Source organism: Vulpes lagopus, chromosome 12 (genome assembly GCF_018345385.1).
Source record: "Vulpes lagopus strain Blue_001 chromosome 12, ASM1834538v1, whole genome shotgun sequence".
NCBI classification, from domain to species: domain Eukaryota; kingdom Metazoa; phylum Chordata; class Mammalia; order Carnivora; family Canidae; genus Vulpes; species Vulpes lagopus.
Window position 1 is genome coordinate 55,215,960 of NC_054835.1, and position 23,890 is coordinate 55,239,849.

A 23,890-nucleotide genomic window follows, 5' to 3' on the forward strand; every position below is an offset into this window, starting at 1 on the left:
CCGAGCTGCGGGAGGCGGGGCCCGGCCCGGGGGCGGGGCCGCTGGGGCCCGGCGCTCGGGGCTCCGCGAGCCCGTCCGGCTCGCCCTTTATGTAAATAGCGGCGGCTCCGCCCCCTGCTCGCCGCGCCGGAGGTGAGCAGGAAGGAGGCTGCCGCCCAGCAGCCCGTGGCCCGGCTGCGGAGTGAGCGGAGCCGGCGGCGGGGCCGTGGAACGCCGAGGCCTCGGGCGGGGGCCGGCCTGGGGCTCCAGGTGAGGCGCGGGCCCGGAAACACCGAGCCGGTCCGCCCCCTCGGAGCGCCGTCCGCTCGGGGCGGGAAGGCGGGGGAGCGCCGGGACCCCAGCCTTGCCCGGGCGGGGCGGGGCGGGCTGTGCCCGGGTCGGCGCGCGCGTCGCCCTGGATCCCGGGGCTCCGTTCGTCCCGGCGAAAGACACCTGTAGGAAGTGCGGCGGGGAACTTTCCCTGCCCGATCCGTCCGCGTTTACGGAATTCGAGCTCCAGGTTTGCCTAGTACTCTTGGTTCGGGGAAACGGGGAAACAAGTGCCCGGCCTGGCCGAGGGCAGGAGGTCACCGCGGGCGGGGGTGGGATCCCGGGACCTTGGGCCCACGTGCAGGGCGCCTGGCCCGAGTGGCCGGCGACGCGCGGCCCAGGTAGCCGGCCCTCCGCGAGCGGCGGCCGCAGCGCGTTACCTCGCCGGCTTAGACCCTGCCGCTGCCATCTGGGCCCGCTCCCTGCCGGCCCTTTGTGCCTCCTAATCCCCGGACGCAGGAAGCCCGCGGGAGGGACTTCGGTCTCTGGGCCTTTCTCCGCCTGTGGCGGCCTTGGACACCTTTAAGGGAAGGCAGGAGATCCGGTGTGTTTTCCACGACGACGGGGGTGGGGTTGCGCTGTGATACGATGGGACTCGGTGAGAAGGGGAAAATACCGTCTTGCTGAACTAAGTGTGCAACGCTTGCCCCTGGTTTGCCCTCGCCGGGCAGTTTGTAGGCGCGCTGAGCTTTAGCTGTGGGGGGACCTGACTGTAACCAGGAGAACCGCGGTGTGGCGGCCTCGGGCTCTCACCTGAGACAAGGTGAACTCTGGGTGAGGGGGCAGGGCTTAGACTCCGTGCCCCTTCCCCTGGGGATCCATGTGCCAGATGCGGGGCGTCTTAATGTGGGCTCTGGGGATCCTCTGCAGAGTTTACAACTCAAAGTCCTCTGTCAGGCTGCAGAGGGGATTGCCAGCCGGGAGCTGAGCTGGGAGGGATGATACTGTTAGGGAGACAAAAGCCCCAGGTGGGAAGAACAGAGCAGCGGTAGGAATAGCTGTGGCCTAGCCCGGGGAAAGCCAGGGTCAGAAGGGCTTTTGAGGAAGAGTCTGTGTCTTCCAGAGCTGAAGCATGGGAAGGGTCCCGGGAGAGATGGTCCTACTTATCTTATGCACCGAGCACTCAGATTTGGTTTTCTTTTATTTTCTTTTATGGTGAGGTTATTTATGGATTTGAGAGAGAGAGAGAGTGTGTGTGTGGGCATGAACAGGAGTGGGAGGGGCAGAGGAAGAGAAATCCTCAAGCAGACTCACTGCTGGGTACAGAGCCTGACCCTGAGCTCCATCCTAGGACCCTGAGATCATGACCTGAGCCAAAATCAAGTGTCTGACGCTCAACCGACTGAGTCACTCAGACACCCCAGATTTGGTTTTCTTCTTCTTTTTTTTAAATGTTATTTATTTATTCATGAGAGACACACAGAGAAAGGCAGAGAAGCAGGTGCCTCACGAGGAGCCCGATGTGGGACTCGATGCCAGGACCCCGGGATCACAACCTGAGCCAAAGGCAGATGCTCAACCACTGAGCCATCCAGGCATCCCATGATCCACCCAGGTATCCCCAGATTTGGTTTTCTTAAGTGGTCTGCCCACAGTGTTCACTGGTGGCAGTCAAGAGGCAAACCTAGCTCTGGGGGCTCTGACCACTACTACTCCTCTTCTCCAAAGTTAGAGGTCAATCTCTGTGGGGCCCACTGGACAGTGTTTCCAGTGTCTGAGGCCAGTCTGCTCTCCCTACTGTTCCTTAAGTCAATGGAGTGCTTCTTTGGTGGCTGAATAATATAATTTTAATTACTTAAGAATTTAGCACTTGGCAACTTTTAAAATAGTTTCGTTAAAAGAAGAAGAGGGAGGACGCCTAGGTAGCTCAGCAGTTGGACATCTCTCTGCCTTTGGCTCAGGGCCTGATCCTGGGTCTGGGGATTGAGTCTCCACATCGGGTTCCCTGTGAGGAGCCTGCTTCTCCCTCTATGTCTCTGCTTTTCTCTCTGTGTCTCTCATGAATAAATAAATAAAATCTTAAAAAAGAAGAAGAAGAAGAAAAAGGCCCATAATTCCAACTGACTTGTTGGTTTAAAAAATTAAAAAGGTGGGATCCCTGGGTGGCGCAGCAGTTTGGCGCCTGCCTTTGGCCCAGGGCGCAATCCTGGAGTCCCACGTCGGGCTCCCGGTGCATGGAGCCTGCTTCTCCCTCTGGCTGTGTCTCTGCCTCTCTCTCTCTATCATAAATAAATAAAAATGTAAAAAAAAAATTAAAAGTGATAAGCGCCCATAGTGGGGAAAGTGAAATGTTTTAGAAAGTATAGAGGCAAGACTCCCTCTTGCCCCTCAGACTTTTTCCTCAAACATGGTGTTCTTCAGTTTTTTAGTGTCTTTCCAGATATCAGGTGTAGTTTTCAATCATGCCTTGCTGATTTCTTGCTGCATAACCTTGGCTCAGTCACCTAATCATCCGAAGCCTCAGCGAGCCTTGTTGATAGGAGAATGAAAAAATGTCATGAACACGCGTGGCCTGGCATAGAGCAGGCATTGGGGTGGGTGAGCTGCCTAACGTGCTCCATAAAGCATAAAAAGTGTCATTTGTGGGCCCGTGGGCAGACACCTGAGTCTTTTGGACATGCTTGCTGGGTCATGAGGGAATTTGGCTTCTTTGTCCAGAAGTTAGCCTAGAGGTCCTGATTTTTGAAAGCCTCTGGAGGTCAGACCTTTTAAAATGTGAATATTGTTCCTTGAAACTAGGGAGGCAGAGGTAGAGGACAGTGGCCTCTTGCAGCCTCACTTTTGTTCCCTTGGCCCTTGGTACTTGCCTTGTTCTTGGCAGAGCCAGGAGTGGGTCCTGATGGCCAGACCCCAGCTGGGGGCCTTTTCTGGGAAGAAGGGGGTGTACAATCTAATCCGCTCAGCTTTTTGCTCAGCAGAGGGCTTGGCTGTATACATTCTGTACCCTGTTGGGGGTGGAGGGGATCACATTCTTGTGCTGCTCTGCTACCATTAAGGAGCTTTTCTGGGAACTCCATAGTGCTTTCTTTCAACCTTATTTAGGGAAGAGGTGTCCTCCCCTGCCAGGACTTCCTGGCCCCAGGCACCTGTGTCCCCTCCCCACCCCCCGCACCCCAGGGAAGTGGTACAAGGAGCTGGAAATTCCGGAGCCTCTGCCATCAGTCTGTGACCCCTTGTCTATCCACTGGAGACATTGAACATCCCGGGCAAGAGTCTCCAGGAGCACTGTGGGGTTTCCTGAAGGATTCCTCAACTTTCTGGAAGCGTCAGGGGCAGCTATCAAGACACCTGAGTGGAGGCCCAAGGGGCCCATTGCCCCCACTGCTGGGCTGGCTGCTTTGAGCAGTGCTGGCCGCCTGGACTCCCTTATCCTGAGTACTCAGCTCAGAGAAGGCTTCTTATCTCACTCAGGCGCTATCACTGTCAGGGCTCCTCCTGGGTTGAGGCATGCCAGGTCTGTTTGGCAGCTGTTTTCCCCTACCTAGGAGCAGTTTTCAGGGAGAAGCTGGGTATGGGGCAGGAGAGGGGTGTCCCCCAGTGGGGCCATGGGTACTGCTGGCTCTTCTTCAGCCTTGGCTCCCGGTTCCCCGGGACACCCTCCCCTCCCAGTGCCGTGGCACCACGGGGCCTTGCCCAGCTCCCTTTGAGGTGACCTTCCCTCCTCGCCCTGCCTCTCAGAGGAAACTGGTACTTTAAAGAGTCACCCTGCTCCTTCCCCTTCCCAGGAACCACAGTGAATTCTTGAGCTAGGAGAGGCTCCTCAGGGCGTGGGGACAGGGAAGCTGCTAGGTACCTGACTCTACCCCTAAGGAATTCAGCAGAGACTAGAGTCTTCTCTCAAGACACCTGACTCAGTGTTCCCAGGGTTTGTTGAGAGGGACACCTGGGCACAGGACTATTTGACTCTAGTCAATAATATTATTCTTGGATCCTTCTTGCTGAGGAGCAGGGTGTCCAGGAGCCTTGGTCTGAGGCAGGGCCCACAGAGGTATCCCCAGCAGGATGCCAGGCATGATGTCTCCATGACCTGGCCTTGGCCAGAGACTTGAGGATGGGGGGTGAGGAAGTTCCCTGAGCAGCCCCAACCCGGGGCTCCTCGGGGTCAGTGGTTCCCAACTAAAGAAGACCTTTACCTCCTTGATCTCTATTCAGTCCTTGCTGTTCACTCATTCGTGCGATAAGTATCTACTGGTGCCTCCATATGCCCAGTGAGGTTTAGGCAAAATCCTTACACGAAGCAGAGCTCTGTCACCCCAGGACTCACATTCTAAAGAGTGGGGAGCGTGAGTAACAGGAAACAAGCGGAAGTAATAAAATCAAAGTGTTAAAAGGTGATTCGAGGTGCACAGAATAAAAACAAAGTAGGGGCTGGGGACCCTGGGGTGGGGAGGAGTTTGCAGCTTGAGAAGGGTGGCCTCAAGGAGAAGGCTGCATCTGAGTACAGACGTGCAGGAAGTGACGGGGTTCCTCAACGGACTTGAGTGTGTCTCATGTGTCAGGGTATTAACTGCTGTGGGTACAACCATGGACAGGACAGGTACTCCCCCTTTCCCCTGCCCCCCCCCCCAAACTGACATCTTTTGGAAGTTCCTTGGGTCAGGTTTTCAGGTGTTGAGCCAAGTAAGAGGCTGTGGAATGGGCCTGATAGGATAGGCCAGGCCACCCACCATTCCCACCCCAGGCAAGTTGTCCAACCTCCTCCCCAGGATGGCTTTGCTCTTTGGACTTGGCCATATCCAGTGTGTCACTTGCCTAGAGAGTCTGAAGTTGGGCTGCAGAAAGGGGACTGAGGAATGGAGATGTGTTCAGGGAATGCATGCATGTCTCCTCCCTTCCCTGCCCCTCCCCTCCATCCTCTGGGGCCTTGGGAGGAAACCCTGCAGTAGGGTCCTCCCAGGGTTGTGGGGCTGGCTTGTGGCTCCTTAGGATGGGGGCCTCTGGTCTGGGCCCAGCCGGGGAGGGTAAAGTCAGCCTCTGGCTGCTGACCCAGGTTGTCCCATCCAGGCCGCTGCTGGCCAGCCCCTTTGTCCTGGGGGAGAGGCCTGCACTGGGCAGACAGAGGGCTCTGCAATCAGCTTGGAGTTCAGATTGGGGCTCAGACTCTGAACAGCTTGGGTTTGGTAGCTCTCTGAATTGGTTATTTCATAAGTAATAAAACTACATGAGATGCTGTGGGGAAAGTGCTTCAGGTGGCATCTGGTCACAGTTTGGTCTCAATCCTTTTTATTACCTAACGACAGCAGGGACAACCCTCTGGTTCCTGCCCCCTCTCTGGGTGTTTCTTGTGGTCCCACCTCCCACCCAGCTCCACGCCCTCTTAGCCACAGTTTGGTTGCTAAGCAGCTGGCCAAGGCCCTGTCCCCTGCCTCTGGGAGATTGGGTTCACCAGGATCACACAGGCGCTTGCAAAGCAACCTCGAGCATCATGAGTTGGCACAGACAGATACCAGAGGGGTCCACGGCTGCCCCCACCCATGAGAGCCCAGCCCCACTGCTCCCCTCCTCTGGAGGTTCAGGGGTGAACTCAAACCCCTCAGACGGAAGGACACAGCCACACACAGGCCTCACACAGGATGTTGGGAAGGGAGGGCAGCCTCTGCAGCAGCAGGGGGCTGTGGGGAGCACAAACGGGAGAGGAGAGGACAGCTTGGGACTCTGGTTCACGCTGTTTATGCTCCTGGAGATCGGGACTCCAGCCAGGTGCTGTGTGGTGGGGCCCAAGATACCTAGAGCCCTGCCACTAAGCATAGCCTCTCTGGGCAGATCAACAGGGCTGACTGGGTTATTGAGCAGCATTCTCGGTGGCTGGCCCATCACACACCTCCAGGACAGACGGGCTCAGCATGGCCGAGCCTCTGTGTCAGGGACAAACAGTATCTGTGTGGGATGAGCAGCCCGGGCTGGGACCCTCCTTTGTCCTCCCCACAGCACCATCAGATCTGCTTCTCAGAGAAGAAAGAGAGCCAAGTCAGGTGTCCACCTCTACTGGTCTCTTTACTGAGGTCCTAAGATGCAGGGGGGCAGGGCCTACGCACATCTCTCGAGGTGGGATCTGCACAGAGGGATGGGAAGGGAAGCCAGGGCATGAATTTGTCAACCAGGCAGCTCTCCTGTTCTTTTCCAGGGTGGGCATCAGGGTGTGAGGAGACCAGTCTTAGCCCGTGGCATGAGAGTGTTGGGTGGTGGCTGGTGGCAGTGTTGGGTGATGGGTGCAGCAAGGGGTGGGGGTGGTCAGATGCCTCCAGGGAACGCACGGGCAGGTTTCACACTCAAGGCACAGACCTGTGTGGAAGATCAGTAAGAATCAGCTCCTACCTCCACCCCTGCCCACACACATCCACACAGATCAGCCGTTGGTCAGCAAGTCTCATGTGCCCACACCCAAGGGAACAGAGAGCAGAGGAGGGAGGGCTGCTCGGAGTTTGGTGCTGTCAAGGACGGAGGGTGTGGTGGGCAGGAGCTTGAGACTGACGTCGGGCCATCTTTAGGAGTTCAGGGGATGAAGCTGTTTCTTCCAAGGAAGCCCCCTCTTGGGGGTCATGCTCTGGCCAGGTGACTTGCTCTGGCCAGGTGGCCTGCCCAGTGCAGGAAGCCAGAACCCCCCAGAGCTTCTTAGACCTCTCCAGTGACTTTGCCTCAGACTCTCCTTGGCATCCCCCCAGGCATGGCCTGTAAAGTAGTAGTGTCCTTTACGCCCAGGTCCTGGGACCCTGATGCCCGAGGTCATGCAGCCGGTCTCCCCACCTGTGTCTTTCCTCCCTCTGCGCCCTTTTGGTGTCCAGGGGGCAGGCTTTTCTCCTGTTCAGGTTAACATGGCTGGAGAGGAACCCAGTCCCCAGGAGAGCAGAAGGGATGCCACCACCAGGACTGCCTCCCCTGAGCATGGGGCCACTGTCATACCTGGCCGCTGCCTATGCCTTCACCCCCTCTCCCATGCGATCCTCTTATCTACCCGCCTGGGAGGCAGATAAACCAAAAGAAGAAAAAAAATCTCTACTAATCCCATAACCCTGCCAGTGTGGTGTCTACTTATGTAAATATTTTTAATAGAGCGTCACTGACTTCAGGATCCATCGTCTTCTGCCTTTCTAATGACTGTACGCCTTCGATCACAACACTGAGCTCCCTTCCCCTGCTGCCTGTTGTTGGCCACTTGGGTTGCTTCTGATTTTCCCTGATAGCCTGGTGACCTGCACAACAAGGCGGGGGAGAACATTCCAGGAGCTACATGGGTGCTGTTGTCTGCAGTGGTTTCAGTATAAGGTGTGGTCAAGCCCTGAGGGAAGAGGGGGAGAGTGGTCAGCCTAGGTTCAGAAAGAGATTGCTTTCTAGAAGACGATTTTTGATGGTATTGCATGAAGGGCAAGAAGGTTATTTCAGATAAAAGTGCAGAGACCAGAGTAGAAGGGGCCTGGGGTGGGGACTAAGCAGACGGGCCGGCCAACACCCGGCCAAGCAGACAGGGGACATGGGGTGGGGGTGGGGAGGGCAGACTAAGGCAGGCCCTGCCCAGGACTGTTGGGGGGTATGAGGGGGCTGCTCCCAGTGGACCCGGGCTGAAGCTGTCTGCTGTGGCCCGACAGGCCGCCCTTTCTGGCCCATTCCATCTCTCCTGTTGCCTGCACCGGGCCCCTGTGCTTGTCTTCGTCCTGCTGGAAGACGCAAGCTTGTTCCGTTTCCCCTGCCACGCCCTGCCCCTGAATCTTAGCGCCTGACCACTTCCTATCATTCAGGTCTGGGTGGAGACATTTCTGCCCGTGTTCATTCATTCTGCAGGGGTGCCTCAGTGAGAAAGACGGCCACAGTCCCCAGTAAGACTGAGAAGGCTCTTCCTTGGGAAGGGTTGCACGGGTAACGTGACCAAGTGCTAAGGAGCAAAGCAAAGCTGGGAAGTAGTTCCGAAAGAGAAGGTCCGAGAAGGGACATTTGAGTAGAGGTGGGTGAGAGAGTGCAGGTGGGGACCTGGAGGAAAAGCATCCCAGGCAAAGGACCAGCAAGCCCGCGGACCCAGACGCGGGAATGTTCGCCAAGACCATCCACACCCTGGCCCCCTCTTTCATTTCCTTGCTGGCCCTGCTGTCTCTCTGAAACCATCCCGCTGACTGATCTGTGTCCTCGTGAGTCATCACGCACCCCCCTGCAAAGATGCCAGGCTTGGTGAAAGAAAGGATCTTGTCTTTCTCCACCGTTGTGTCCCCGGTCCTAGGACAGCGCCTACTCCACGCCGGGTGCCTGGCGTCGCTCCCACTCCTGCCAGCGGACCGGGGCATCGCCCTTTACAGACGAGCTCGCTGGGCCTCTGGGAGCTACCTTGGGAGGCCCCCCAGCTTGGAGGAGCTGAACTGTGGTGGCTGAGCCCAGGCTCTTTCCCTTATGACCCCCGCACCTCATTTCCTACCTTCAGGGGTGGGTTGAGTAGGTAGGATCTATTCCATACCAGGAAGCTCCACGTCTGGCTTCCTGAAGCTTCTCTGTAGGACCCCCTTACTTGGGGTCAGTGGAGCTAAGGGTTTGCCTAGAGGTGAGTGTAGCCACTCCCAGACCTGTTCCCCTTCAAGAAGGGGTGGCACTTTTTGCACCTCGACCTGGGCAGTTATTTGGCGTTGGGAGCAACACCGAGGGGTTGGTGGGGGAGAGGAACCAATGCTGTGGTTTCCTCACCCCGTGGCCGTGAGGTCCCCACCTCCTGTGGAGGAAGTGGCACTTTGCCAGCACCGCGCCGACAGAGGCCGGACCCCAGGCCCCGAGCTGCTGGGTCGACCCTGCGCTGAAGGCCTGTGGGAGCCTGTGCGCCCCAGCCCGCGCCTTTTATTTGCAGGGGTGTGATTAGGCACCCTCGGTCCTGTCCTGGCCATCCTTCCCCGCCGCCCAGAGTCCTTAGATCTGGAGTTCACCAGACCTGGGGGCGAATCCAAGTTCTGCTGGTTTCTCCTCAGTGACCTTGGACGAGTTACCCAGCCTCTGTGGTCTTCATTTCCTTGTCTGCCAAGTGGAGATATTCCACTCAACTTCCAGGGAGGCTCGTGGAGGGTGAACAAACATCCGGGACGGGGTTTAGGTGTACCTTGTACAGGAGTGGGAAGGAGGAGGGGTCAGGATGTGTCCCCACATGCCGCTGTGCCTACTCCCGAGTGGTGGGATTTAGGGAGGATTTTCTCCTCAGGATAGTTTTTTCTTTCTTTCTTTGTTTTGTTTTGTTTTTACAGTGAGCAGAGATTACTCCAGCAAAATGTTTTAAAAGTAGTAAACATAACACGTAGGGGACTGGTATAGTGCCTGGGATGCAGCAGATGCTCTGAGGGGCATGTGGGTGGATGGAGTGCCTCCCTTCTCCCACCCATCTCCACGTCCGGTCTGCCTCCCGCCTGCCTGCAGCTCCTCCCCCGGGGGCTGTGCCATGTCACCCTCGAGCCCATGTGGGTCCTTGGCAAGGATGGCCCTGTGCCCGCTTGTCCCCACCCCATGGCCTGTGGGGGGGTCCTTCAGGGGAGAGCCCAGATCACCCTCTCCTGGGAGTCTGCAGGCCCCTCTGCTCCTCCAGGGCACCACTCCCAGCTTCCTCTGACTTCTGACCCAGTGACCTAGGCCCAGGAAGGGAGAGTGGACGCCCCCGGGAGCCCGGAGCGGAGCTGCCGATTTATGAGCTTGGGCCTGTGCTGCCCTCCCCCACAGCTGGAATGTGAGCCATGGCTCAGCTGTTTGTCTGGGAGCCCCAGGTCACTGCGGCAGGCCCAGGGGGTGTTTTCACTCACAGTCCGCCAGAGCCTCCAGGACTTCCCTGGGTTTCCTTCCCTGACCCGCTTCAGGACCTCGGGTCAGGAGTTTCCCGACTACCTGCCATTCCTTTTAGGGAAGTGGGCCCCCCCCCCGATCTGCTCTGGCTCCCCCAAAATGTGAAGGCACAAATCTCTTGCATCCCCCCCTCCTGCAAGTGGGGGTTCTTTTCAGTGCCCCCAGAAGGTGATGGCACTCTGAGGGCCAGTCTCCACCTGTTCTAGCAGAGATGGTATCCGGATTGCCCCAGGATATGTGTCTCTGCCAAGTGGGGTCACCCCTCCCAGCATGGCCAGCCCTTGGTCGCTCTGCCAGAGACCATCACCACCATGGCCCCCCTTCTACCATCCACATGCCTTAGAGGGAGCCCCCAAGTCTTAGACCACACAGAGTCCTTTCATATGCAGAGCACTGGCCTGATGGTTAATTTTTGTCACTTCACTAGAAGCCAGAAACCGAAGGGCATCTTTCAGGTCTCAGAAACCTTCTTCTCCCATCGGACATCCAGCACGTCTGGACCAGGTGCTTCCCCAAATCCGCACTCTGGCCTGGTGCCTCCCTGGCAGGGCGCTCTGCCCTTGCCCACAGGAAGCTCCTCCGGGGCAGGGACCAGGTCTCTTTAGTCTCTTTATAGTGTCTGGCTAGGCCTGAGCGCCTGTGTTCCTGAGGGCAGGCCTTGGTGTCCTGTGGTCAGTGGGAGGCTGTGCTGCTGGAAGCCGGAAACTGAAGTGAAGATGATCCTCCTCCCTTCCCCCAAGGATGATCCAGAAATAGTTCCCCTTGGATTGGGAAAGCTTTCTACATTCAGATGGTTTGGACGGATAGGTTTTGGGCCTTGAGCTGATTTCTTTATTGGGAGCAGATTTCCTTTCTCGATAAGGCTCCACTTGGGCCCATGGGAAAGGGAGTCTCCAGTGCACCCCATCAGAGCCCCGGGGAGCGGGGACCAGAATAGACAGAGAAGGGCAGGGGCCGCCCACGGCCAGAGCTGCAGCTCCAGAAAGCTCAGCAGCCTCATGGGGTGGACCCAGTGCCAGCATAGGCCCTGGGCATGGGGTGGCATGGGCCAGCACCCCCTAGCCCTGCACCCTGCTCCTCGCCCGCTCAGGCTCCTGACAGCCGTGGTGGGAGCGCCCTCCCCGCAGTCAGCAGGAAGAATGGGCCTGGGTGTGCTGACCCCAGAGACCAGGCCTCTCCCTTCCCCCGTCGGGGTTCTGGTCTGGGAGCCCCGGTGGACTCCCGGGTGGAGGCTTTGTATCTCTACCTCCCAACCGGCTCTGGGGGAAGAGGCTTGTGAAGTTTCCCTTTCTGTTTAGCCGGGGTTTTATGGTTTTTCAGAAAACAGGTTAACAATTAAGCTCATTAACCTCGGGGCCTCCGTTCCTATAAAGCCAGGTGAAATGGCTTCCTCCCCCAGCTTCTCCCGCTGGCTTTATAAGGCCACGGGGGCCTGGAACAAGGCTTAGAGCTTCCGCCAGCCCCGGGCCTGCAGGTACAGAAGTCCCTGGGTTCCTCACCTGTACTTGGCACATGGAGCAAGGGTGCGCAGGAGGGTGGGCGGGGACGCCGCCGCGGGCCTGGGCCAGGACCAGCCACCGCTGGACCCGGGGAGAGCAGCTGGACAGGTGCCTGGGAGCCAGCGTGGGTGCTGGGGGGCTGCACGGCCGCCTGGCGCTGGCGGCCCGCGACTTCTCCTCTTTCTCCAGGGGGCTCCACACTCAGCACCATGCGGCGGTTCCTGAGGCCAGGGCACGACCCTGCGCGGGAGAGGCTCAAGCGGGACCTCTTCCAGTTTAACAAGGTAAGAGGGGCCGCACTGTGTCGTCCACCTCCCGCGGGCCGGGGCTCTCCAGTGGCCGTCACCTGGGTTAAACTGCCGACTTGGCGCTGCCGGCCCTGCCTCCCGGCCCTTGACTTTGGAATTTGGGTCTCGGCGAGCTTTCTCGGGAAAGGGCAGCGGGAGCTCCAGGCGTCAGGACTCCCTCTCTCGAGTCTCCCTGGCTGTGTGACCCCTGCAAACAACACTCCCTCTTCCAGCCTCAGTTTCCCCGCTTGTAAAATAAGGCTGGCACAGCCTACCTCCTCACAGGGCCATGGAGGAGGCTCAGGGGCAGGAGAGGTGAAAGGGGGCCGACCCCTGCCAGGGGTAGCAACGTTCCAGTGATGCCAGGTCCCTGGGGCAGTGGCCGCTGTTCCCTTGCTCCCCACATTGCCCCCACAGGAGAACGCAGTTTTCCCTCCAGTCAGAACGCACTGACTCCTGTGGCATCCTTGCGGCAGGCTCTAGGCCCGGCTGAGTGGGTCAGTGTGCCAAGGGTGGCATTCGGCTACCCTAGCCCCAAACCTGTTCCTCAGGCTCCTGAAGCCAGAGCAACCTGTCACCCAAGATCACAGAGAGGGTCCCAGAAGCGCCACAGAACTTCCTCACAGTGGTGCCCGAGAAGGCCAGAGCTGGCCTGTAAACAGAAGCACAATGTGGTTTATTAGGTCTGCAGCCACCTAGCAATCTGCTGCCGTTTCGGGGGTAATTAGCCTCTCACATTTGCTTTGATCTAGGCCCATGGCCTGCATGCCCTAGCTTCCTCCTGCCCCAGAAGGTGGACTGCAGGAAATGGAGCATCATGATGCTCTGCTCCTCGGGCCTGGGGCCCCCTCCGGGACATGCTGATGGACAAGGCTTCAAATCCAGCTTGGCCACTTACAAGTTGGGTGACCCTGTGCCCGTCACCCCCAACATAGGCTTGTTCTGAGGGTTGTATGGAGTTAGCTGATTTGTAGTCCAGGAGCTCTAGCTGCTGTTCTCAGGAGCTGCCTCCCAGGGAGAGACAGTTCCAGGGGCTTGTCTGAGGTGGGTGGGGGTGCCCTGCCATCTTCTTGACCTGTGGCAGGTGTGGTGATGGAGCTTTGCTGAGGCCACTCACCTGTGGGACAAGGGCTTCCCTGAATGAGCAACTCTTTCTACTGGCAGAAGGAAGCTGTGGGCGGTTTTGGGCCTCAGGAAATGGGGTACAGGTGTTGGGAATGGGAGATCTCGAGGCCCCTGGGTGTCTGACAACCTTAGTTCCAAGGGAAGTGACCCATGGGTGCCAGTCTCAGAGCCTCAGCACCCACCTGGGGAATTAGGTGAACCCCGTGTGCCTCCGTTGCACCTGATGACACTGAGATATATCACACCCCAAAAAGATCACCAATTCTAGTAGAAACCGGATAGACAGGCTCAGCAGAGGGAGGAACCCCTGCCCCAAGTTCCAGCTGTGCAGTGGGGTGGGGCGGGGTGGGGCAGAGGAATCCTATCTCCCCCCTAACCATGCCTCACAACGGGAGGCCCCCAAACTTGGCTGCCCCACCCCTAGGGCTGGCTGGGGAAAGGAGGGGAGGCTCCTGAAATTCCTTCCTCTTTCCTTTCACTTGTTAGAAACGTGCATTAAGCATCTATTGCAAAGACAACCGGGGCCTGGGGCTGTGGGATCTCGATAAGATCTTTGCCTTCCAGGCATTTTATAGCCTGGAAGGAGGAAAGGGACTGATGGTCTGAAATGCCACTTCCTAGGAATAGAAAGGAGGAAGGGGACAGGGGAAGGGAGGTGGGCCTGTTTGGTCTCATCTAGACACTGAGTGAATGTGCAGCCTGCAGGGTTGGGATTGAAAGATGAGGCCCGAAACCTGGGTGGTCCCACCCTTGCCAACTCCTCCCCCACCCCAGGCTTCCCTGGAACCTGGGAGTCTGGGGCCTGACACACTATAGCTGTGGTGGCTTTTGAGCAGGGGAGTAAGCCATCCCATTTAGTTTGGAAAAGAACTTTTTTTTTTTTTTTTTTTTTTTAAGGGGAGGATTGCAACCATTGAACAAGGCCTGTCCCGGGGCAGTAGGGTGGGGTGCAGGGCTTGAATAGAACAGGGCTTCTCAATCTTTTCACTGTTGACATTTGGAGCTGGCCCTGTGGTGAGGATGTTTAGCAGCATCCCTGACCCTGCCTCCCCAACATGTCCAACTAGAAATGTTTCCAAATGCTGCCCACTGGCCCTTGGCTAAGGACCACACTGGATTAAAGAACTATTTAGGGCATATGGCCTTGTGCTAGATGGGGATGTAGGAGTAAGGGGGCAGGGAAGGGAGATAGTTGTCCAGCACGACTGAGGGGGGGGGGGCTCCATCTGGAGCAGGTAATGGTGCCACGCCCTGGGAGGCAGGGAAGCCCAAGGAGAGGTGAGGAGCAGGTGAAAGGGAAAGTGATGCACTTGATTTGGACAGAACAGCAACAATGATGATCATTTATCAAGAGGCAGTTGGGCCCAGGAGTTGGTTAGTGGTGCCAAGCCCAGGACTGCCAAGGTTCACCAGCGAGGTGACCTTGGGCAAGTCACACATTTCCATAAGATGATACGAGCTCCCCCAGAGAGTTGGTGAGAGGATCATGTGAGTTAAGGTCTAAGTTGAAAGGCAGTGCATGGCTGGTGGCCACAGATTCAGAGCACAGCTCTGTGGGCCTCAAATATGAGTTTGGAGAACCTTGGAACCCTTGGTCCTCGCAGACTGTGGGATATTCAGAGCTGGAGCTCTGAGCCTCTGCTGGCCCGTCTGTAGGTGTCATTCACACAGAGGTGAAGGGCAGCCCTCTGACGGGTGCCCACAGCTGGTGAAGCAAGAGGCGTCCAGGCCGAACCTGTGGTACCTGGGAAGGAGCTGAGTGTGTAGACATATTCTCTGAACCCCCCACCAAACAGCAAAGGGGCCAGGTGGTCCTGTGGTTAGGGATAGGGACACAGGAGCTAGATGCCAGCTCTGTGGCTTTCTCACTGAGTAACCACAAACACGTTACTGAACCTCTCCACTCCTCAGTTGCCTCATCTGTGAAGTGGGCATCCTAATAGTATCGATGTCCAGGTGGGTGTGCTAGGCAAAATTAAATTTGAATGGCACCTGGCACACACAGTTGGTGCCTCACCTTGTCCCCATGGCGCCTCACGCCCAGGTGGCGTTCCCATTCTGCAGGTGGGAAAACTGAGGTCGCTGAGGCTGGCACAGCCTGAGCATATGGTGGCTGGAGCAGGGTCTTCCGGTCCCGTCTGAGGGTGGTAACCTCAACCCCGGAGCCTCAGTGTCTTTGCCTGTGAACTAGTCTTCTGAGCCAGTGAGAACCAGATGAGGGGCCTGTGGAACCCACTGGCCATCTCAGTGGAGAGGGAGTGATTTTGAGGGGACAGAAACTCCTGCCACAGTAAAGCTCCTTCCTTGGAAGTCCCTTGCGGCTGCTCCCTCCCTGGTGAAACCAGCCAGTTGATAAGGTCCCTGGCCCTTCCTGTCCGGCCTGCCCACGTTCCCCACCCCCCCAAGCCCCGAGCAGAGCAAACAGTGTGTTCCTGACTGGCCACCCCTATCCAGGACCAGGTTGTTTTGTCTTGGCTTTTTTGTGGCTGGGCCCCTGGTGTCAGGTGACGGGCACACAGTGAGGGCCAGGTTGCTGCCACCACCAGGAATCTGAGCTGACCACACCCAGTATAGGGCAGTGCCACCCTAGCGGCTGGGCGTGGCCCCTCTGGCCCCAGGCAGCCCGCCTTCCAGCCCCCCAACGAAGGCTAGGGACTCCTCAGCCCTGGATCTTGGCCGGCATCCTCCCTCCCTGAGAGCAGGATGAAGGGCCCCCACTGTCTCTGACCAAACAACCTTTGCTCTCTCCCTTCCGAGAACCTGAAATGGGGTCCAGGAACCAGCGTGAGACAGACAGGGCTTTCTTTCCCGCACCAGGCTAATGTTGCAGTTTGGCGGCTCCTACAAATCTCTCCTTTCTCAGTTCCTGTCAAAAGCGTTCATTGTTCTCTCCTCCCTTGGCAGAGGTCACCTGGGCCAGGTAACAGGGTGGGGGCAGGGACAGGGATGCTGGATGCTGAGCTCTGGAGGTAGGGGATGTTGGTCCCAGTGGTTGGTTGTCAGGCCTTGGGCAACCTCCTAGCTTGACTCTGAGCTGGAGGCTCTGCTGTCCTAGGCTGTGCCCCCGTCCCACCCCCTGTCCTGGGTGGAGCGATGATTCGGGGCTGCTGTGTGCCTGGGAAGTTCCACAGCAGGCGCCCCCAGGGCACTTCTTGTGCCCCACATGGACCTCGGACTGCAGTCAAAGGCCAAGTCTTTAGAGGCTGTTAGAAGCTGTGGGATGGGACAGCCAAGGAATGGGGAGGGCGTCTGAGGTTGGGGGAACAGCCGAAGCACAGAACAGAGGTGCCTTGCAGAACCTTCCCGCTTCCTCAGGCTGCTCTGGGTTTCTAGCTCTGCCCTGTTGACCACTGTCCTCTTCCCAAATCCAAATCCCTTTCTTCCCGTTCCCAGCCAGACCCCCGGGCCTCTCACAACTGGCCTGGGGCCCCCACACCTCCTCCCTCAGCCTGCAGGGAGGTTTGCGGCCTCCTATTGGATTATAATCACCTCATTTGAGGATTTGTGGGCGTTATTTGCGTGTCCACCTCCCCTTCCCACCCTTCCCTAGACTTGGGGGATCCCCTGTTCTCACACTAATTACATTTATACCCACTCTGTGGGCCCCTGGCTGGGTAAGGGCACCATGACATTTCCTCTCCTCATTTCATTCTTGAGGGAACCATGGTCCCCTGGAGAGATGCCCTGAGGAGTCCAAGGGAATGATGGAGAACTTGAAGGCAGGCTGCAAGGGCAAGCACCCCTGTGTGCTATGAGGGGTGAGCTGAGCATTCCAGCCACCGTCTGGTGGTCTTCTGGAAGGTCACATTCAAGCTGAGGGTGGCCCTGCTCAGTGCCGTCCTTGGTATTATCCCATTGATCAGATATGAAAGGAGCTCACCCAAGTCCGAAAGCATTTTATTTTATTTCATTTCGTTTCATTTCATTGCATGTCATTTTTTTTTTTAAGATTTTGTTTATTCATGAGAGACACAGAGAGAGGCAGAGATACAGGCAGAGGGAGAAACAGGCTCCCTTTGGGGAGCCTGATGTGGGACTCGATCTCAGGACCCTGGGATCGTGACCCAAGCCAAAGGCAGACACTAAGCCACCCAGGAGCTCCCCCCCCCCCCCCCCGCCCAAGTGTATTTTACACTTATAGCATATTTCAATTCAGACACAAAATTTTCTCTGGGGCTACGTAATCTGTAGTTTGAAAGGTGTGTAGCTGAAATGCGATATTCATAGCCTGGCCTGCCAGCCCCCTGTTCCTTTGGAACCCAAGAGCATACCTGGAAAGTCTTCCAGTGACTGAACAGAGCCCTCATTCTTAAATTTATTTTTAAATATTTTTTTTTAATTTTTTTTTTAATTTATTTATGATAGTCACACAGAGAGAGAGAGAGAGGCAGAGACACAGGCGGAGGGAGAAGCAGGCTCCACGCACCGGGAGCCTGACGTGGGATTCGATCCCGGGTCTCCAGGATCGCGCTCTGGGCCAAAGGCAGGCGCCAAACCGCTGCGCCACCCAGGGATCCCTCATTCTTAAATTTAAATGAAAATTTCTGTTCCTTGGTGGCACCAGCTACATTGCAAGTGCTTGATATCTCTGCACTGCTCATGGCTGTCACACTGAGGAACCCAGGGCACGCGGCTCCTTCCCGCAGGACCTTTTCCCCAGATGCCTCCAAATTCCAGAGGCTTTGGCCCTGTGCTGCTGCTGACCGGGATGATCGGAAAATGCTACCGTCCCAGGAACCTTTTCTCCGGCCCTGGCTGCTGACTTCCTGAGGCCCCAGCAACCTGAGGCTGGCTGAGGCCTACCAGGAGCCCTGGAGGAGCTGGTCCCCGCACACACCATCACGTGTCCTGCCCTCCTTTTCCTGGGAAGTGTTTACATTCCAGACACTGTGCTATCTCCCCAAGGCTTTTCCAGGCACTGCATTTTTTACATAGCTGAACAGGGACCTGGTCTGGCCAGGGGGGCTCCTGCAGGTCACTTGTGCTCTCCAGGCTGTCCCTTCCAGGTATAGCCATTTGTAGGGCAGACCAGTTCCTGGCAAAGAGCTGGGTTGGGGGGTTGGGGGGGGCTTATACCTATGTGTCCCCAGAATAACATTCTTTGGAGCTCTCCTCTCTGGCTGAACCCACCTCAGGACCTCCTTCCATGAACCACTAGACTGGACAGGACAGGCTAGCTGCCAGCAGTTGGGTTTGTTAAAGGGACAGCCAAGGTAAGCCCAGAGGAGAGCCCTGAGCCTAAGGAGAGGTGCTTCATTGGTGCAATCTTTTTCTGCCGGGAGAGTCTATATTGCTTTAAAAAAAAAAAAAAAATGTAAACCAGCAGGCTGGCATCTTTTGCCCTGCTGTGATCTAGCTCTACAGGTTCGGTATCCCCTGGGGTGGGTGGTAGGGGGCGGGGAGCACTGATTAAGAAACAACCAAAAACCTTCCCAGAGATGGTTTATCAATTCCAGTCTGTAGTGTTTACTTCCATACCTTTTAAGCCTGTAATTCCACCACTGGGACATCTGCCTAAGGAAATACTGAGTTAGTTGTAGGCAAAGATAGGAGTCCAAGGAAGGTCATCAGTGCAATTGGCAATTGTAAACCCTGTAGAAACAGAAAATGTTCACCAACAGAAGCCTGGCAAGTTTGGGTGCCTTGACACAGAGAACATTTCTTAGCTGTTTATTTTTTTTTTAAGATTTATTTATTTTTTAATATCCATTTAAGATTTTTTATTTATTTATTTATGAGAGAGAGAGAAAGCAGAGACACAGGCAGAGAGAGAAGCAGGCTCCACACAGGGAGCCTGATGCGGAACTCGATCCTGGGACTCCAGGATCACGCCCTGGGCCGAAGGCAGGAGCGCTAAACCGCTGAGCCACCCAGGGATCCCCAAAAGATTTATTTATTTAAAAAAAAATAGATTTGAGAGGGTGAGAGAGAGCACGCATGCACCCTCACACACATGGGGGGGTTGGGGGGCAGAGGCATAGGGAGAGAATCCCAAGCTGACTCCCCTCTGAGTGCAGAGCCCGACGTGGGGTTCAGTCTCACAATCCTGAGATCATGACCTGAGCTGAAATTATCAATTTATGCTTAACCAACTGAGCCACCGGGGAACCCCTCCTTAGCCATTTTAAAGTCACTTTAGTACTTTGGACAACTTGGGCTGGCTGCAGGTGGGCAAACAGGCTACAAAGCTATGTGTGTATGCACATAGCCGTGTGGCATGACCTCAGTCAGGTCTCTGTTACGTGGAGGCACACAAGTACACAATCACAACACGAGAAAGACTGACGCACCAAGATGTTAGCAAGGATCACGCTAGTTGTGGGAGTCCAGGTGACTTTTGTTTTTCAAACTCTTTCATATGTTCCAAGTTTTCTACAACGTGTATTACTTCTGTAATAAGAAATGAGCAGAGGCTCGCCTGAGTGGCTCAGCGGTTGAGCATCTGCCTTCGGCTCAGGGCATGATCCCGGGATCCAGGATCAAGTCCCACATCAGGCTCCCAGCAAAGAGCCTGCTTCTCCTTCTGCCTGTGTCTCTACCTCTCTCTCTGTGTGTCTTTCATGAATGAATGAATGAATGAATGAATGAATAAAATAAGAAAGAAATGAACAGAAATGTGTGTCTGGAACAAAACTCCAGAAGCTTCTCTGGAAAACTCGCTGTAACAAAGGCACAGATATTCAGAGCTGGAGGAGCCTTGGACGGCTCAGAACCGGGAGAGGCTGCTGCAGGTTCTGTCCAGCCTCAAGGGACTGGCCCAGAGCTGTGGTACATCCAGGCTTCCTGAGCCATCTGGTCCTCCACTGTGCCAGCCCCCCACAGCTTCCTTTGCCCCTGCACCCTCGCAGGAGGACTGGGTCAGTCACCCATAGTGTGGGTGGTAGAGTTCCAGGAGAGCGTCAAGTGGCCAATGTAGTGTCAAGGGAGAACATGCTCCCAGGGATGGCCACAGGGCCAAGGACTGGGTCAGAAATGGGTCTGGGATCGGCTCCACACTCAGCTATCTGGGTAGGAACCTGAACGTCACTCACTTGCTCCTTCCTGCTGGGGGTGGCTCTGTCCTGCAGCTCCTCCGTCCGGCACTTGCTCCCCAGCTGTGGTGTGGCAGAGGGGACATGTCAGCAGGTCTGTGCCCACATGGTTCTCATTGCAGACGGTGGAGCATGGCTTCCCACACCAGCCCAGCGCCCTTGGCTACAGCCTGTCTCTGCGCATCCTGGCCATTGGCACCCGCTCTGGAGCCGTCAAGCTGTATCCTTTCCATTGCCCCAGCTTCCACCCGGGTGGGCGGTTGGGGGACTGGAATGGGTGGGAGCCCTGGCATGGTTGGGATCCAAACTGAGGCAAGTTGTAGATGACCCCTCCTGTTCCTGGGATGTTCTATATATCCTCTTGGGAATTGGCCTTGAATGTAGGAAGTAGAGGCAGGTTGGGGTTGTTTTTTTAATTCCTTTCTCCCAGTTAGACTGGTCCCAGGCTGCTATCCAAAGCAGGGTGTCCTTGGGTCAGAGGAGCAGTGCTAAGCTTCCAGATTCTGTCCCAGCACGCATACCCCCCCCACGTATACACAGGCACACCAGAAGTAGAATGGGCTCCTGGTTGGCATGGATAGCCTTCCCTGGCCAGAGGCTCGACATGGTCCAGTAGGGTCATCCTCTATCCAGAGCATTGGTTCTGGGCTATTTCAGAGGCAAGTCCATAGGTTCCAGGATGGAGGATCACTGCTTGGGTCCTCTGGCTGGCCTGGACTACAAGTCTAGAAGCTCCCCCAACCCCAAGTCCCACCTGAGCCCCTAGAGTGAGCCAGGGTGGCTCCTGGGAGGATTGGAAGGTGGTCCCTCAGTTCCAATGGAGATCACCCATGGAGAGCCCAGCTGGGACACACACACACACACACACACACACACACACACACACACACCGGTGAAGCTGTGACTCCCTCCCAATCCTCTGCTGCAGCATGGGCAGGGGAGGTGGGGGTGCCTCCAGCAAGCTGGGCTACGCTGGAGGTGGTATATAGCACCCCCTCAGCTGGTTAATCATTGTCAGGCCACGGCCATATCCTGGTTACCAATGGTGCCAAGACTCCTGGCCATAGCTGCTGGGGGCGGTGCCCTTATCTCTTCTCAGGTGCCACCTTGTGGTAGCTCATGGGTCTGTTGCAGCTTAGGTGCTAGGGTCATGGTGAGGGTGCAGCAAGCAGTCCACAGTTGCCAGGATAAGGCTCCACCCTCCTAGGGTGTCACCCCACCTGCCTGGCTGGGAAAAGCTATCCCTGGTTGGAGTGGGCTCCCCCTCAGGGTCACATCACCCCTGGCCAAGTGCTGTCGGGCCAGGGCCACTGCTGCCTCCTCCCAACCCCAGGCCCCATCTGGGAGGAGGGTGAGCCTGTCGCTGAGGTACTTATATTCCTGCCACGTGGGCCTAGAGGTCCTGGCCCTTTAGCGGGAGGGGGTGGTGTCCTGCCTTCTGCAGCTTTTCCTGAGCCTGCTGCCCGTAGCTATGGTGCGCCAGGGGTGGAGTTCATGGGGCTCCACCGAGAGAACAATGCTGTGGTACAGATCCATTTCCTACCTGGCCAGGTGAGGGGCCCTCTACACCCTCTTGCTCTCATGCCACCCAGAAGGGGTGTACATACGGTGAGGTGGGCATCTGGCGGCCCTGGGTTTGGTTCTGATAGGAGGGCCTGGGACTCCCTTTCCCTCGGATTTGGGTTCATGGGCCACCCCGAGTGTAGCCAGGGATTTGCTTCTGGGCCTCCCCAAATCAAACGACATGGGGTGGGCCACCCCAGTGGGAGAGGCCACAGTGAATGCTGGCCCTCCCTAGTGAATAAGACGGCACCCGCCTGCTTTTGGTGCCATTCCCCTCCTAGTGCCAGCTGGTCACCCTGTTAGATGACAACAGCCTGCACCTGTGGAGACTGACAGTCAAAGGCGGTGTGTCGGAGCTGCAGGAAGATGAGAGTTTCACACTGCGTGGCCCCCCAGGGTAAGGACTTGGTGCCCGTCGTCTCCCAGCCGGCCTGACATACACACCCAGCTCCGGGTGTCGATCAGGAAGGTCCTGTGGAACCCTTGGTGGCCCTGCCTCCTTCCATCCCCACGCAGCGTCTACATAGGAGGCTCTGAAAGGGGGCAGGGGTTCTGCTGCCCCGTCCAAGCTTCTGTCTTGGCAGAAAGTAATCCCTGTATTTACCCCATTGGACCCCATTAAAGGACCTCATGGGTCTGCTTTCCCTGGACGAAGCCTTTCCTGGGGCTGGCGAGGGGCCCCTAGCCCAGGGGCCTCCCTGCCCCGTGGCAGCCAGCTCACAGGCAGCCACTCCCATCCTCAGGGCTGCCCCCAGCGCCACACAGATCACCGTGGTCCTGCCACATTCCTCCCATGAGCTCCTCTACCTGGGCACTGAGAGCGGCAACGTTTTCGTGGTGCAGCTGCCGGGCTTCCACATGCTGGAGGACCAGACCATCACCTCGGACGCCGTGCTGCAGTGGTGAGCCTGCAGACCCCTGGCGGTCGGGGAGCCACCCCCTCCAGCTGGGCCTGGTCTCCTCCCGTCTGTCCCAGTAATACCTCAGGAGCTTCTAATTTCTCTCCTAGGGAGTCTATAGGGACTATAGACTATATCTATCTATAGGGAGGAGAGATTCTCAGCTCCCCACCTGTCCCCTAAGCAGAGACTCTGACCCCATGATGTGTTTAACATCATAGCACTCAAATGGTCTTGGGGGTAACTTGTCATTTCATTTAAAGGTGAGAAAAATGAGACTCAAAATGATTTTGCACTGTCATCAGTTCTTAGTCTACTGTCCTTTGCACTGTCACCACAAATTTCCCAGCCCCCGGGCTCTGCAGTGGGGCACATGGGGCCCAAACCTCTCCCCAAACTTTTGGGGAGGTTTATGCTGGGGAGGTTTATGCTTTGGAGTCTGCTAAGTTTTCATTTGCATGCATGCCCCATGGCCCAAACTCCTGGACAGCCACGACCCTCTAGGCTTCTTCAGATCATTCTGGAGGCTTTGCCCCATGATAGTCTGTGACAGAGAATAGGTCAGGTCAGGTCTGGATGTGGAGAGAGGGTACTAGGGTCCCAGGGAGGGGGAGCTGAAGAATTAGCTGTGGTGGGATATTCCAGGGTTTCACGGGATGGAGAGGAGGCCAGGGTCCTTGGATGGGAGCTGCTTCTCGAGCCGGTGGGACACTGTTCTTGAAAGGACCAAGCTTCCAGTGCACTCACTCTGTCAGGCCCGCTGTCCAGAGCTGGGTCGGGAGGATTCCTGCTTGGGGCTGGGTCCCTCTGAGCACAACCGCCTCCCTCTTTCCCGCTCGGCAGGATAGAGTCAGGGCAGCGCGGCCATGGTCAGAGCAGGACTGTTTGCTGTTTGTAGGTCAGCAGGCTCGGCCGCTTCTCAGCCTGGGCGCCCAGTCTGTGGGCAGGGCAGTGGGAGGACCTGCTCCTCACATGTGGCCATGCCAGTGCCATCTCACTCTGCCGATGGGAGTCCAGTTGGGGGGCCTCCCCCAGCCTGAGTGTCCTGGGAGCCCCCTCCTACCTATGTAAATCCTCTCTCTGAATAAAGAGAGGTTTGACTTGGTTGGGTGCCTAGAAGTGTCCTGAGGTCTAGACTGTTTGCATAACCTACTCTCCTGTGGCGCTGGCTGTGGGTCCTGCGCCTGCCACCTCATTCTCTGTTAGCTGCAGCACCTCCAGACTTCACATCAGCATTCCAGGCCCAGAGAAGGGGGAGGGGGTCAAAGCTCAGGGCCAGGCCAACTCACATAGAGAGCTTTGTTTAGTGGGTTTTAAAAACGTTTTTATTTAAAAAAAAAAAAAAAAAAAAAAGAACGTTTTTATTAAGAAATATCACCTCTATA

General features: G+C 56.6%; 1 protein-coding gene across 4 annotated transcripts in view; it reads left to right on the forward strand.

Moving 5' to 3' along the window:
- The first annotated feature begins 49 nt into the window (after positions 1-49).
- LLGL2 (LLGL scribble cell polarity complex component 2) overlaps positions 50-23,890 on the forward strand; it is a 33,354-nt gene continuing 9,513 nt past the window's right edge. For 2 of the 4 annotated variants that reach the window (XM_041726517.1, XM_041726521.1), the window contains exons 1-6: positions 50-249; positions 11,790-11,884; positions 20,166-20,263; positions 21,513-21,594; positions 21,888-22,003; positions 22,350-22,508. In XM_041726517.1, the coding sequence (XP_041582451.1) occupies positions 11,810-11,884; positions 20,166-20,263; positions 21,513-21,594; positions 21,888-22,003; positions 22,350-22,508 (530 nt within the window). In that variant the 5' untranslated portion in view covers positions 50-249; positions 11,790-11,809. Of the gene's footprint in view, positions 250-286; positions 500-11,398; positions 11,576-11,789; positions 11,885-20,165; positions 20,264-21,512; positions 21,595-21,887; positions 22,004-22,349; positions 22,509-23,890 lie in introns of those variants that run through there. The other 2 variants (XM_041726518.1, XM_041726520.1) reach the window with 2 other exon arrangements.